Source organism: Microcaecilia unicolor, chromosome 3, assembly GCF_901765095.1.
Source record: "Microcaecilia unicolor chromosome 3, aMicUni1.1, whole genome shotgun sequence".
Lineage (NCBI taxonomy): Eukaryota > Metazoa > Chordata > Amphibia > Gymnophiona > Siphonopidae > Microcaecilia > Microcaecilia unicolor.
Genome location: NC_044033.1, coordinates 173,125,713 through 173,139,258, shown reverse-complemented (window position 1 = coordinate 173,139,258; position 13,546 = coordinate 173,125,713). Strand labels below are relative to the sequence as shown.

The 13,546-nt window shown below is 47.1% G+C and overlaps 1 protein-coding gene across 2 annotated transcripts in view; it reads right to left on the bottom strand.

Annotated features, from left to right (window-relative positions):
* Positions 1–13,546, bottom strand: part of OS9 (OS9 endoplasmic reticulum lectin) — a 191,457-nt gene that overhangs the window by 29,314 nt on the left and 148,597 nt on the right. For both annotated transcript variants that reach the window (XM_030196589.1, XM_030196590.1), the window contains exon 12: positions 820–1,012. In XM_030196589.1, the coding sequence (XP_030052449.1) occupies positions 820–1,012 (193 nt within the window). The remainder of the gene's footprint in view (positions 1–819; positions 1,013–13,546) is intronic.

Here is a 13,546-nt window from a genome sequence, read left to right as displayed (position 1 = left end):
AAAGATCATATCTTTGTATACTAGAAATAGAATGCAGGTGTTTGGATTTTTTTTTGTATATTCCTGTATTAACAAACGATTATTCTGTCTTTGTCATTGCTTGGGATTATTTGATTTAAAAAAATCTTTAAAAATCTTTGTAATCACCAATTGTATTTCTTCCATAACAGATCTTTGTAAGCCACATTGAGCCTCCAAATAGGTGGGAAAATGTGGGATACAAGTGCAATAAATAAATAAAATTTATACAATCCGGAAAACCAGCAGCTATCTCATAAGACCTGTGACTAGTTTTAATATCTTCCATGGGATCTGACACCTCAGACTGTCATCCCTCTGTACAAAACAGAAAGAGAATGAACATGTGATGTTGTCATGCATATTTATACAAAAGGTTTGGATACCAGTGATGTATATGGGGGATCCCAGCATCCAATATACCTTTCACACTGAAAGCAACTGTTATTTTGATGGGTATGTCAAAAATGGATCTACTCAAGTATGAAGGCAGTATAATAAGTCAATAAATCAAATCAGACTACAGCATTGGCACAAAACATATAGATATACATAAGAAAAGGAATGCACTGGAAAGAAAATTCTGGCTTGGAAGCATAAAGCGATTGTACTTTTGGAAAGGATGATCCCCCAAAAACAAGATGAAGAATTATTGGCTTGCATATCACTTCCTATGCAAATGTACAATTGTAATAACCTATTAGAAAAAAAAAAAACAAGTATAACGACTTACAAAATGTTAAAGGGTTTTTTTTGGGGGGTGGGGGTTGCAGTGAACTCCCCTCTCACTATCATAATTACCAGCTGATGGTTTGCCAAGAGGACTTGGGCTGCCCCTAGATGTATTATCATCTGCATCCATCTCTTCTCCCTTCTCATTTTCTTTATCATCTATCTTGTCAATCAGTTTGTTCAGAGTAGACGCAAGGGACTTGGAGGCCTGGCTTCTGTCGAACTCTCCTTTAAGGCCCTCCATTTCCAGCTCTTCCTGAGCCTGAAATGCAAAAATAAAATAAATTAAAACCATGACTTTAGTTCTACTATTTATATACTGCTGTCTGTGGCTGGAAAGACAATATAGATTTATGAGCTGGGAGCAGATCATTCGATTACCTGTTCCACCACTCAATGCGTAACCTTTCACATAATTGCTTACCTTCCTTCTATCACCACACTCAAGCTTAATTAACAGGAGCGATTCTTGTTCAGTCTAATTACATGTCTCTAAACTGAGCTCTAAGCTAATATCCGCCAACTATTCCAAGCCCAACAGCCTACTTAAAATGTTGAATGGCACACTAGCCTCCATGGAGAAGGCAATCTGGACATGCAGAAACTCATATGGCCCACCTGAAGAAATTGCCCCCAAAGAAGAGCTAAAGAAGCACTGAAAACCTCACGTATCTTTATTCCAAAAGAGAGATATGAAAACAAACTGCTGAGAGAGAACCCAAAACAACTGTACTGGAAACTGGGAAAGAGCTTAATAACAAAGAAAACAGCACCAACTAAAACTGAAACATTCTTAAGGAAGCTTATACTAGAAACCTGAGAGCACAACTGAGAAGCAGAGTGGCTACCCTGCATAAAGGAGAATCTGGAAAAAGCATGGAATGGCTCAATGCAACAACAAAAGAACTGGAAAACTGGTTGAAAAGAGTCCAAATTGGAAGAGACCTGGCACAGATGGAGTGACCAAACTTTGGCTCAAACAATATAATTCCACCAAGACCTAAGAGATTGCAAAAATCATTTGGTCAGGCAGTCAAACTTAATACCACACAATGGCTAATAACAGGCAGAACACTGTTTCTTCCAAAGGGAGATCCAAGTAACATACCTAAAAATTACAGACCTATAACTTGTCCATCTACAGTATATAAGCTATTCACTAAGATACTAAGTACCAACAGAATATATGATTTATTTATTTATTGCATTTGTATCCCAAATTTTCCCACCTCTTTGCAGGCTCAATGTGGCTTACAATATATCATGACCACTAATATAATGGCAACAGAACGGAAGGGTAACAAAAAGGGAGCATATGGAACAAAAGATCAGTTAATGTTAAATCATTACGGCCAGTTCTAAGACCAGCAGAAATCTCAATATAAGAAAACCAGAAATGTGGGATGCTATCAAAGGCTAACAAATTTGCTTGGACATCTACAAAATAAACCCTAGATTCATTTAATACCTAAAGTTAATTATGAAAATGTGGCAAACCACTACTACTAATTTCTATAGCGCTAAGGAGGGGTGACAAAAATTTCTTCAGGTATATTAGTGAAAGGAGAATGACTAAAAAGGGAATTGTGAGACTAAAAGATACTGTGAAGGACAGTGGTCCAGGCTGAAAGAAGCTATAAATAGGGCCACGAACCTTTATGTAAGGAAAGTAAATAAAAGCAAGAGAAAAAGGAAACCGATATGGTTCTCCAAGTGGTTGAGAAAATAAAGGCTAAAGAGTTGGCGTTCCAGAAATACAGAAAAACTCAAGAAAAGGAACACATGGAGGATTACCGGATGAAAATGAAAGAAGCCAAGAGAGAGATACGACTGGCAAAAGCGCAAGCGGAAGAACAAATGGCTAGAAATGTAAAGAGGGGTTACAAAAATTTCTTCAGGTATATTAGTGAAAGGAGAATGACTAAAAAGGGAATTGTGAGACTAAAAGATACTGCGAACCGCTATGTGGAAAATGATGAAGAAAAAGCAAATTTGCTAAATAGATACTTTTGTTCTGTTTTCACAGAGGAAAATCCTGGAGAAGGACCGCGATGGACTGGAAATAATACAATTGAAAATGAAGTGGATAGAGCACCGTTCACGGAAGAAAGTGTGTATCAACAACTTGAAAAGCTAAAGGTGGACAAAGCCATGGGACCGGACGGGATCCACCCCAGGATATTGAGGGAGCTCAGAGAGGTTTTGGCGGGTCCTCTTAAAGATTTAATATATCCTTGCAGACGGGAAAGGTTCCGAGGGATTGGAGAACGGCGGAGGTGGTCCCTCTTCACAAAAGTGGTGATAGGGAAGAAGCTGGAAACTACAGGCCGGTAAGCCTCACTTCGGTTATTGGAAAAGTAATGGAAGCGATGCTGAAGGAAAGGATAGTGAATTTTCTGGAAGCCAATAAGTTGCAGGATCCGAGACAACATGGTTTTACCAAAGGGAAATCGTGCCAAACGAATCTCATTGAGTTCTTTGATTGGGTGACAGGAGAATTGAATCAGGGACGAGCTATGGACGTAATCTACTTAGATTTCAGCAAAGCTTTTGACACAGTTCCCCACAGGAGGCTCTTAAATAAACTGGAGGGGCTGAAGATAGGACCTGAAGTGGTGAACTAGATTAGGAACTGGTTGACGGACAGACGCCAGAGGGTGGTGGTGAATGGAATTCGCTCGGAGGAAGGAAAGGTGAGTAGTGGAGTGCATCAGGGATCGGTGCTGGGGCCGATTCTGTTCAATATATTTGTGAGTGACATTGCCGAAGGGTTATAAGGTAAAGTTTGCCTATTTGCGGATGATACTAAGATCTGTAACAGAGTGGACACCCGGGAGGGAGTGGAAAACATGAAAAAGGATCTGAGGAAGCTAAAGAATGGTCTAAGGTTTGGCAATTAAAATTCAATGCGAAGAAATGCAAAGTGATGCACTTAGGGAATAGAAATCCACGGGAGACGTATGTGTTAGGCGGGGAGAGTCTGATAGGTACGGGCGGAGAGAGGGATCTTGGTGTGATAATATCTGAGGATTTGAAGGCGACGAAACAGTGTGACAAGGCGGTGGCCGTAGCTAGAAGGTTGTTAGGCTGTATAGAGAGAGGTGTGACCAGCAGAAGAAAGGGGGTGTTGATGCCCCTGTATAACTCGTTGGTGAGGCCCCACCTGGAGTATTGTGTTCAGTTTTGGAGGCCGTATCCTGTTAAGGATGTAAAAAGAATTGAAGCGGTGCAAAGAAAAGCTACGAGAATGGTATGGGATTTGCGTTACAAGACGTATGAGGAGAGACTTGCTGAACTAAACATGTATACTCTGGAGGAAAGGAGAAACAGGGGTGATATGATACAGACGTTCAAATATTTGAAAGGTATTAATCCGCAAACGAACCTTTTCCGGAGATGGGAAGGTGGTAGAACGAGAGGACATGAAATGAGATTGAAGGGGGGCAGACTCAAGAAAAATGTCAGGAAGTATTTTTTCACGGAGAAAGTAGTGGATGCTTGGAATGCCCTCCCGCGCGAGGTGGTGGAAATAAAAACGGTAACGGAATTCAAACATGCGTGGGATAAGCATAAATGTATTCTGTGCCGAAGGAATGGATCCTCAGGAGCTTAGTCAAGATCGGGAGGCGGGGCTGGTGGTTGGGAGGCGGGGTTAGTGCTGGGCAGACTTATATGGTCTGTGCCAGAGCCGGTGGTGGGCAGCGGGACTGGTGGTTGGGAGGCGGGGATAGTGCTGGACAGACTTGTACGGTCTGTGCCAGAGCCGGTGGTTGGGAGGCAGGGCTGGTGGTTGGGAGGCGAGGATAGTGCTGGGCAGACTTATACGGTCTGTGCCAGAGCCGGTGGTTGGGAGGCGGGGATAGTGCTGGGCAGACTTATACGGTCTGTGCCCTGAAGAGCACAGGTACAAATCAAAGTAGGGTATAAACAAAAAGCAGCAAATATGAGTTACCTTGTTGGGCAGACTGGATGGACCGTGCAGGTCTTTTTCTGCCGTCATCTACTATGTTGCTAGATGTGCACAGTGCTGTACATTAAAAATGTAAGAGACGGTCCCTGCTCAACAGAGATTACAATCTAATCTAATCAGTCTAAGGGAACTACTTATGGTGGGAATGATAAAACAAACATGGGTACTGAATAAGTGAACAGAAGTAAGGAGTTAAAAGCAGCCTCAAAAAGGCGGGCTTTTAGTCTAGATTTGAAGATGGTCAGGACATAGGTCTGTCACGAAATGCCTTGCCACCTGCCTGGGGCTACTCCACAGACACTTAGAGGGTCTATCCCCAGTACAGCTCAGGTCTGCCTGTACCTGCTGCTTGTGCTGTACACTAGCAACACCCTCCTCCCACCGACTGGGTCTCAACCACCTCTGGGCAAGTCTCCCGCTCTCAAATTATCCCCAGTGATTTCTAGGTTACTGGGGCCACACCCCCAGTGCTACCACAGTTCCCAGAAAGGACTCACAGACCCAAAACACAAACCACCAGGATTCTTAGTCAGTCCAGACAAGCAGGAGCAATAAACTGAAAATGTTTATTGTCTGTAAAATTAGAACAATGAACAGAAAAGGTGCAATCAGCAAAACAATCACAGGTAACTGAAATATGGATCAATTATATCACTAACTAAACACTTGTTTAATATCTAAATAGTACCTGGGAAGATCAGGACGTACAGCTGCTAACAAGTTATCAAATATAACTGTTTACAGGGCTTCAGCAAAGAGATCTCTCTCTCTCTCTTCTCCCTGGCTTGGTTAATGATAAATCCGAATGTAAGAGAGGAAGTGACGTCACTGGGTAGTATAGCTGCTTAAGTGGCGAGCTCCCGTTCACCCACAGCATTTTTTTTGTGCTTCCCCGGCAGCTGATATTTTTTTACCCTGCTTCTTTTTGCAGAACAGCGGTTGATGTTAGCGATCTTGATGCAGTCCCGGTCAGATGCTGTAGATCTTTCCCAATATGCCTTCACTTGTGGGATGAGCCCGAATCATGTGGCAGGCCAAGAGCAGGAGACCACACGCGAGCCAGCGCTGCCCGAGGACTCTTCACCTAGAGATTTGTTCTTATTGAGTGGAGAGCAACAGGGTCCCGAAGCAGTGGCCTTCCCAGAACTGAAAGACTGGCTGCAGGAGATCCGGTCTGATCTTAAGGCGGTGCGCTCAGACTTGGCCACTTGTTCTCTGCTCTCTGTTGCTGGGGCACCCATTGCTCCTGACACTATTTTACTAGAGAGATCTCATAGGGCTTTGCGTCCTGCAAGGAGCAACTTCTCTAAAGACATTATTGCCTGTTTCCAGGATTTCAAACTCAAAGAACGAGTTCTTAAGGCAGTGCGGCAAGCTTATGACTTCAAATGGGACTCCTATCCTGTGGAGATTTATCAGGATTTAGCCTTAGACATTTTGAAACGCCGGGTCGATTTGAAGCCGGTTACTATCAGGCCCCATGAGATGGAGACACATTTTAAAGCAACACATGAACGTCTCTGTCATCATCGTAGGTATCCTCATTTATATTTTGCCTCTAATTGTGATAATACAAAAACTTGGGGGGTCATGATAGTTTTCAATGATTCTAGGCCCTTCTCTTTAGGGGGCCAAAAATATACTTGTTAAACCCTTAGCTATCCTAATACAGATCACGGGGAGTTTTTCCTTTGCTTAGATCAGACCATTTTGCGCCATAGTGAAGGTTCTTTATTGGTGGGAGGGGATTTTAATCTCACCCTAAATCCCCATCTAGACAATTCTGCTGTGTCTGTTCACTATGCCCATAGGGATAGAATGCGATTGCAGGCCTTTCTTACTCAATGGCAATTGCTAGGTCTTTGGCACCATACCAATCCTACCCTGCGGGATTACACCTACTTTTCCTCTGTACACAACTCATTTTCACGTATAGATTTTTGGTTGGGAGATGCCTTGCTTCTCCCTTTAGTTCACAGTGAAAGAATTGGGCCGCGTACCTGGTCTGACCATGCCTCGGTTTTATTAGAGCTCCATTTCTATGGAACTTCGTGGGTTTCCCCACAATGGCGATTGGATGATGCCCTGCTATCTGATATGGCATATGTTTCGCAAATTGAAAGCCAATTTAAAGTCTATATACTTATCAATGACAATGGGGAGGTCTCACTGGTTATTCTATGGGATAGTTTTAAGGCTGTCATTCATGGTCACCTTATTGCTTTGAAGGCGCATGTGTGTCGGGAGAAGGTTCAGGCGGAGATCTCACTTTGCAAATGACTGGCAGGTGTGAAGCACCAACTATGTTAACAAGGACCTCATCTTCAGTCAACTCTTGGACCAGGCACATAAGCTCCGCTTGGAGATCCACAATCTGCAGTTAACAGATATTTCCGAACAACTTCAGCGGGTGTGCCAACAATACTTTGAGTTTGATAACAAATCCAGCAGGCTCTTGGCTCACAGGCTTAAACAGCAAACTAGCCGCACGCATGTTCTTAGCCTTAAAGAGGACAGTAGCGAGACATATTTAGTCTCGGCTCAATTGCAATCTTTTTTTGGCAGTATTATGAAGTACTATGTACACCGGATATCCACCCTTCCGAAAACTTCCAATTGATATACCAAAACTAACGGAGGGAGCCCAACAAGCGTTATCTAAACCCATAACCCTAGATGAGATTTATCACACAATCCAGGTGTTGGCCCCCAGCAAGGCTCCTGGCCCTGATGGGTTCACTAATAAATTCTATAAGATTTTCGGGAAACTGTTAGCTCTGTTACTATTACGTGTATTTAATTCTTTGATGAGGGCCAGCCACTCCTGGAAACTTGGAATTTAGCTCACATAACAGTTTTACCTAAGCCAGGTAAAGACCCGCAACTAGGTAGTTCTTATAGACCCATATCTTTGTAGGGAGTTGACTATAACATTTTTCTTAAGATCTTAGCTTCTCGCTTACAGCAGCACCTTCCATCTTTGATACATGAAGATCAAGCGGGTTTTATCCAAGGGCGACACTCTTGACAATATACATAGAGCTCTTCATCTTATCTATCACTCCCAAGCCACATGCTCCCCATTATGCTTGTTATCACTTGATGCCGAAAAGGCATTTCATTGGGTTCATTGGCCATTTTTGTTTGTTGTTCTAAATAAGTTTGGTATCTCTGGTCGCTTTCTGCATTGGCTTCACCTTATCTACACAGCACTTCGCACTTCGGTTTCAGTTAATGGCCAATATGCTTCCTCTTTTTCTCTATCTTGAGGTACGAGGCAGGGTTCTGCTCTGTCTCCCCTCTTGTTTGCGTTGACCATCGAACCCTTAGCTATCATCCTTCAGGCGCACCCGGATGTTAAGGATCCTAGATGCGGGGGGGGGGGGGGGGGGCGGGGGTTAAATCTCGGGTCTTACTTTTTGCAGATGATATACTTCTTACACTAGTAGAACCAGCTATCTTCTTCTCAGTGGTGTCTTCTATCCTGCAGGAATATAGTGAGGTCTCTGGATTCAAAATTAACATTAACAAGTCAGAGGCTCTTAGTGTTAATCTCCCTGAACATCAGGTGGCTTTACTACAATCTTGCTTTGCGTTTCGCTGGGCCTTACGCTCTATTTGATATCTAGGGGTCCATCTGACTCATCATGTGGAGGGTCTTTATGAGGCTAACTTTCCTGCTAAGGTACATGAACTGTTTTTGAGATAGATGGGAGGGACTGACACTTTCTTAACTTGGGCGTATTAACGCGGTTAAAATGATTTTGTTTCCTAAATTACTCTATTTATGGCACTTCCCATCTCCATACCGGACAAATTCTTTCAAGGCTTGCAGTGGAGGGTTTTCTCAGTCATCTGGAAAAAAAGACCGCCACGGGTGAGTAGTGCAGTTATGCATCAAGTGTGTGTGCAGGGGGGGAATGGGAGTTCCCTCCGTTCTTCTTTATTATCAAGTGTCACATCTCAGAATTTTAGCTGATTGGTTGCAGGGTTCCCGTAAAGTGTGGAAATCTGTGGAGCAATCCTGGTTAGATCCTTATTCTTTGACAGCCATTCCGTGGCTACCTAGCCATCTCTTGAGGGAGGTTGCTCGGGGGGCCCCACCCTTGTTGCAGTGGCGTCTTTCTATCTGGAGAAAGCTACGAGACAAGGTTTTCATGGAACGTTTATATTTTTTGCATATGCATATCCGTTCTGCTCCACACTTTGTTCCAGGTTCATTAGATTCCTGTTACCGCTTCTGGGAGGGTTTAGGCCTTTGTGAACTTGGTCACATGTGGGAGGAGGGGGAGCTGCTATCGTTTGATGAACTTCATGAGGAGTACTGGTCTCCCTGCTTCCGATGTTTTTCACTATTGTCAACTCCGAGATTTTATACTGTGAAGGGCGAAAGGGGAGTTGGGGCCTCATGGCGACCTCTCTTGAATGGAGCAAGGGCTAGTGGAGGAAGAAAGGGGGTGTTTCTCGGATCTACAGGGCTCTTCTCTCACGTACCCAACCTATTATGTATTATCTGCTGAAATGGGAGAGGGCGATGGGTGTATCCTATGATTAAACAAAATGGGAAAGGGTGTTTGAATCTCTCCTTAAGGTGCCTATTTCAAATAGTTTTGTGGAAAACGTATACAAAATACTTTGTTGTTGGTATTACACTCCTCAACGACTGGCCAAGATGTTTCGATTGGGGTCCGCCCAGTGCTGGCGCCAATATGGTCAGACGAGGGACATCTTTCATATCTAGTGATCCTGTCCACAAGCCCAAATGTACTGGATTATGGTTTTGAAGTATGTTTATAGCGTTACAAAAGCCTCTTACCCTATGAAGATGGACCATTGTCTTTTATATGTCAAGCCAAAAGCAGTAAAGGGGTATGTCCACTGTTTGGTCGCACAAATTTTGGTGGCCAGCAAAATTACTCTTGCAGCGGCATGGAAGCAGCCGACTCTCCCTGGTCTTCGGGTGATCCTCTACAAGTTGGATTATATCCATCTGATGTCTAAACTAACTGCGTGGCGGATTGGCTCTATTTTGAAGTATCATCAGATTTGGGACCCATATGTACAATGGACAGCTTATCCCGATTCCTCTTTGTTCACTGACTAAAAAGCCAGTTCTGGGGGAGGGATTTTTTTTTTTTTGGGGGGGGGGGGGGGGGGGGAGGCAGGTCGGTTAAAGAGTGGTAAATTGTCAAAGTGTTTGTTAAAGCTTGTTTCTAAGTGGCTGTACCATGGATAATGTTGTACATGCTCTTGTTTTTTGGTTTTAATTACTAAAATAAACAATAATTTAAAAAAATGTAATTTAACTCTATAAGTGTCCCGTTCCGGGCCCTTACCTGGCGGTCCGCGGGCCGGAGCGGGAGGCTGGGGCGCCCATGGGATGCGGGGCGACGGGGGAAGGCTGCCACAGGGATCGCCGCGACTGCAAGTTGCTCCGAGGCCGGCGATCCTCAAGAACTAACGCCGGCCTCGGAGAAGGAGATCCGCCGGCCAAGATGGCGGCGCCGGCGTCGGCGGCCTCCTCGCTGCAGCAGGACCAGCGAGGAGGCTCCGCCCACTTGCGCCGGATTGGCGCATCCACGTGGGAACTCCGCCCATCGGACGAGAGGACCAATCCGGTCCCCACTGCCGGCCTGGGCGGAGAGGATTGGTTCCAGCTGTTTGCCTGCCAGGACAAGCGGGGGATTTAAACGGAAGCACGGAGGGGATCCAGTGCTTCCGTTTTGTTGTTTGAAGCCATCCTGCTAGTGACTTCCAAGCCTGTGTTTGTTCCTCGTGGCAGCTAGCCGTCCGGCTAGCTACTTCCAAGCCTGTGTTTGTTCCTCGTGGCAGCTAGCCGTCCTGCTAGCTATTTCCAAGCCTGTGTTTGTTCCTCGTGGCAGCTAGCCGTCCTGCTAGCTACTTCCAAGACTGTGTTTGTTCCTCGTAACAGCTAGCCGTCCTGCTAGCTTCTTCCAAGACTGTGTTTGTCCCTCGTGACCGCTAGCCGTCCTGCTAGCTTCTTCCAAGACTGTGCTTGTCCCTGTTGTCAGCTAGCCGTCCTGCTTGTCACTTCCGCAGACGGTATCCGCTCCCAGTGCGCAGCTAGCCGCCCGGCTAAGTTACGCTCACCAAGGACTCTGTACCCACATCCAGCCAGGCCAGCCGTCACCCCGTGGTTCCAGCAGTCCTGCTGGCCGCCCGCAGCTGAGGGCTCAACCCTCGGTGAACGGCGGTCGCCGCGGGTGAAGATTCGGGGTGCTCGGTTATTTCCGGGGCCTAGTGGAGCTCGGGAAAACTCGAGAGCTCACCAACACCAGAGTGACATCAGAGCCGCGACAGAAAAACGGAAGCCATGAGCTCGCCGACGCAACCTGATCTACGGGACCTGGCCAAGGTTCTCCAGCAGCAACAGGAACAGCTTAATGCCCTGTCTGGGGCGCTCCAGAACGTATGTTCTCAACTTTCCACGCTTCAGGTACAGAACCAGGCCGCTGCGGTCCAAGGGGCCGCAGCAGCTCCCCGTATGGGAGGGTTCCGCGTGGGACCTCGGTTCCCTGAACCCGCACGTTACGACGGGAACCCGGGAGGTTGTCGAGGGTTCCTCCACCAGTGTAATCTGGCCTTCCGGATGCAACCGGAGGCTTTTGCTTCGGACCAAAGTAAGGTGGGCTACATTATGGGCCTTTGTGAAGGAAAGGCCCGGGACTGGGTGGCCCCCCTGGACGAACAACATGATCCCATTTTGGAGGATTATAGCGAATTTCAGCGCCGGTTCCGGATGGTGTTTGACCTTCCGGGAAGACCCTCCTCCGTGGCATCGGAACTGCTCCGGATTCATCAGGGAGAAGGTACGGTGGCCGACTATGCCATCCGGTTTCGTACCTTAGCCGCGGAGCTGCGTTGGAATCCGGAGTCCTTGATGGCCATTTTTATGGAGGGATTACAAGAACGAATCAAGGATGAATTGGCGGGACGGGAGATTCCCGGACAATTGGATGCCCTCATCTCACTCTGTATCCGGGTGGATACCCGATTCCAGGAGCGAGCCAGAGCCCGGGTGGAGCGGCAGAAATGGGCACGAGGGGCCTCCCGGACGAGCAAAGGGCCGTCCTCTCGCCAGGGGAACCGGGAGACTACGGAGCCCGGGGAAGAGCCAATGGTGATGGGCCGGCAACGGTTGACTCCCGCCGAAAGACAGCAACGACAGTCTAATGGACTGTGCTTCTATTGTGGGCAGGCTGGGCACTTCCTCCGGACTTGTTCCATCCGGCCGGGAAATGCGCCCCCCAAGGCACCCTGAGGGGAGGGTTCTTGGGGCACTCCGCTCCCCTACAGGACACCTTGATCATCCTACCGGTGACCTTACGGTGGAAGGCCATGGTTCAGACCCGAGCCCTGGTGGACTCGGGGTCTGGGGGCAATTTTATTGGGCTCGAACTGCTGCAGCAAATGGGCTGGCCCACGCTCCCTCGGAGGCCAATGCTGCGGATAACCTCCATCCAGGGAACTACCCTTCCCCAGCCGGTCACTGAGATTACTCCTATGTTGGGACTGCAAGTGGGGGAGGACCATCGGGAGGAAGCCGAATTCTTAGTGTTGTCCCGGACCATCCACCCCGTGGTTCTGGGATTGCCATGGCTACGATACCACAACCCGGTTATCGACTGGACCGGGGGAAAGATTCAAGCATGGGGCAATTCCTGTCAAGAGACCTGTTGTAAGGATCGGGCTGGCAGCTGTCCGGCTTTAAATACGTTGCCCGGGGAAGGACCGGGTGACTTGGGTTCCCTGCCTATGGAGTATAGAGACTTTGCAGATGTGTTTAGTCCCAAGGAGGCGGAGGTACTACCGCCGCATCGGTCTTTTGACTGTGCTATTAATCTGAAGACAGATACGGTACCCCCACGGGGCCGACTGTACAAACTGTCCCGAGGAGAGTTCAAGGCAATGCGAGATTATATCCATGAGAATCTACGGAAAGGGTTCATTCAGCCGTCTACATCCCCAGCCGGGGCAGGGTTCTTTTTCGTTACCAAGAAGGATGGGACCCTGAGACCTTGTATTGATTATCGGGGATTAAATGCCATCACCGTGAAGGATCGGTTCCCGCTGCCACTCATTCCCGAGCTCTTGGACCGACTGCAAGGAGCTCAGATCTTCACGAAGTTGGATTTGCGGGGGGCCTACAATCTAGTACGAATCCGGTCAGGGGACGAATGGAAAACGGCTTTCAACACCCACGAGGGACATTTTGAATATCGGGTAATGCCATTCGGTCTCTGCAATGCCCCTGCGGTATTTCAACGTCTTATCAATTGCGTACTAGAAGAATTGCTAAATTCCACGGTGATTGTGTATCTGGACGACATCCTAGTTTACTCCAAGGACCCCATGGAGCATCCGGCCCATGTACGTGAAGTGCTGTACCGCCTACGTCAAGCCCATCTATTTGCTAAGCTGAGTAAGTGCGCTTTCCATCAGCGATCCTTACCCTTTTTGGGGCATATCCTGCTTCCAGGGGGGTTACAGATGGAGCCAGACAAGCTTCAAGTCATTCGAGAGTGGCCTCAACCGAAGGGCCTGAAGGCCTTGCAACGATTCCTGGGCTTCGCCAATTACTATCGCCAATTTATTCCCCAGTACTCCAGGTTGACAACCCCGTTGACGGCGCTCACCCATAAGAACGCGAGGGTCAGGGATTGGCCGCCAGAGGCGCAAGCAGCTTTTCGTCAGGTAAAAGAGGCTTTTGAGTCCGCATCTATTCTGTTGACCCCCGACCCTGAGAAACCTTTCATGGTAGAGGTGGACGCGTCCGCTCTAGGGGCCGGGGCGGTCATTTCTCAG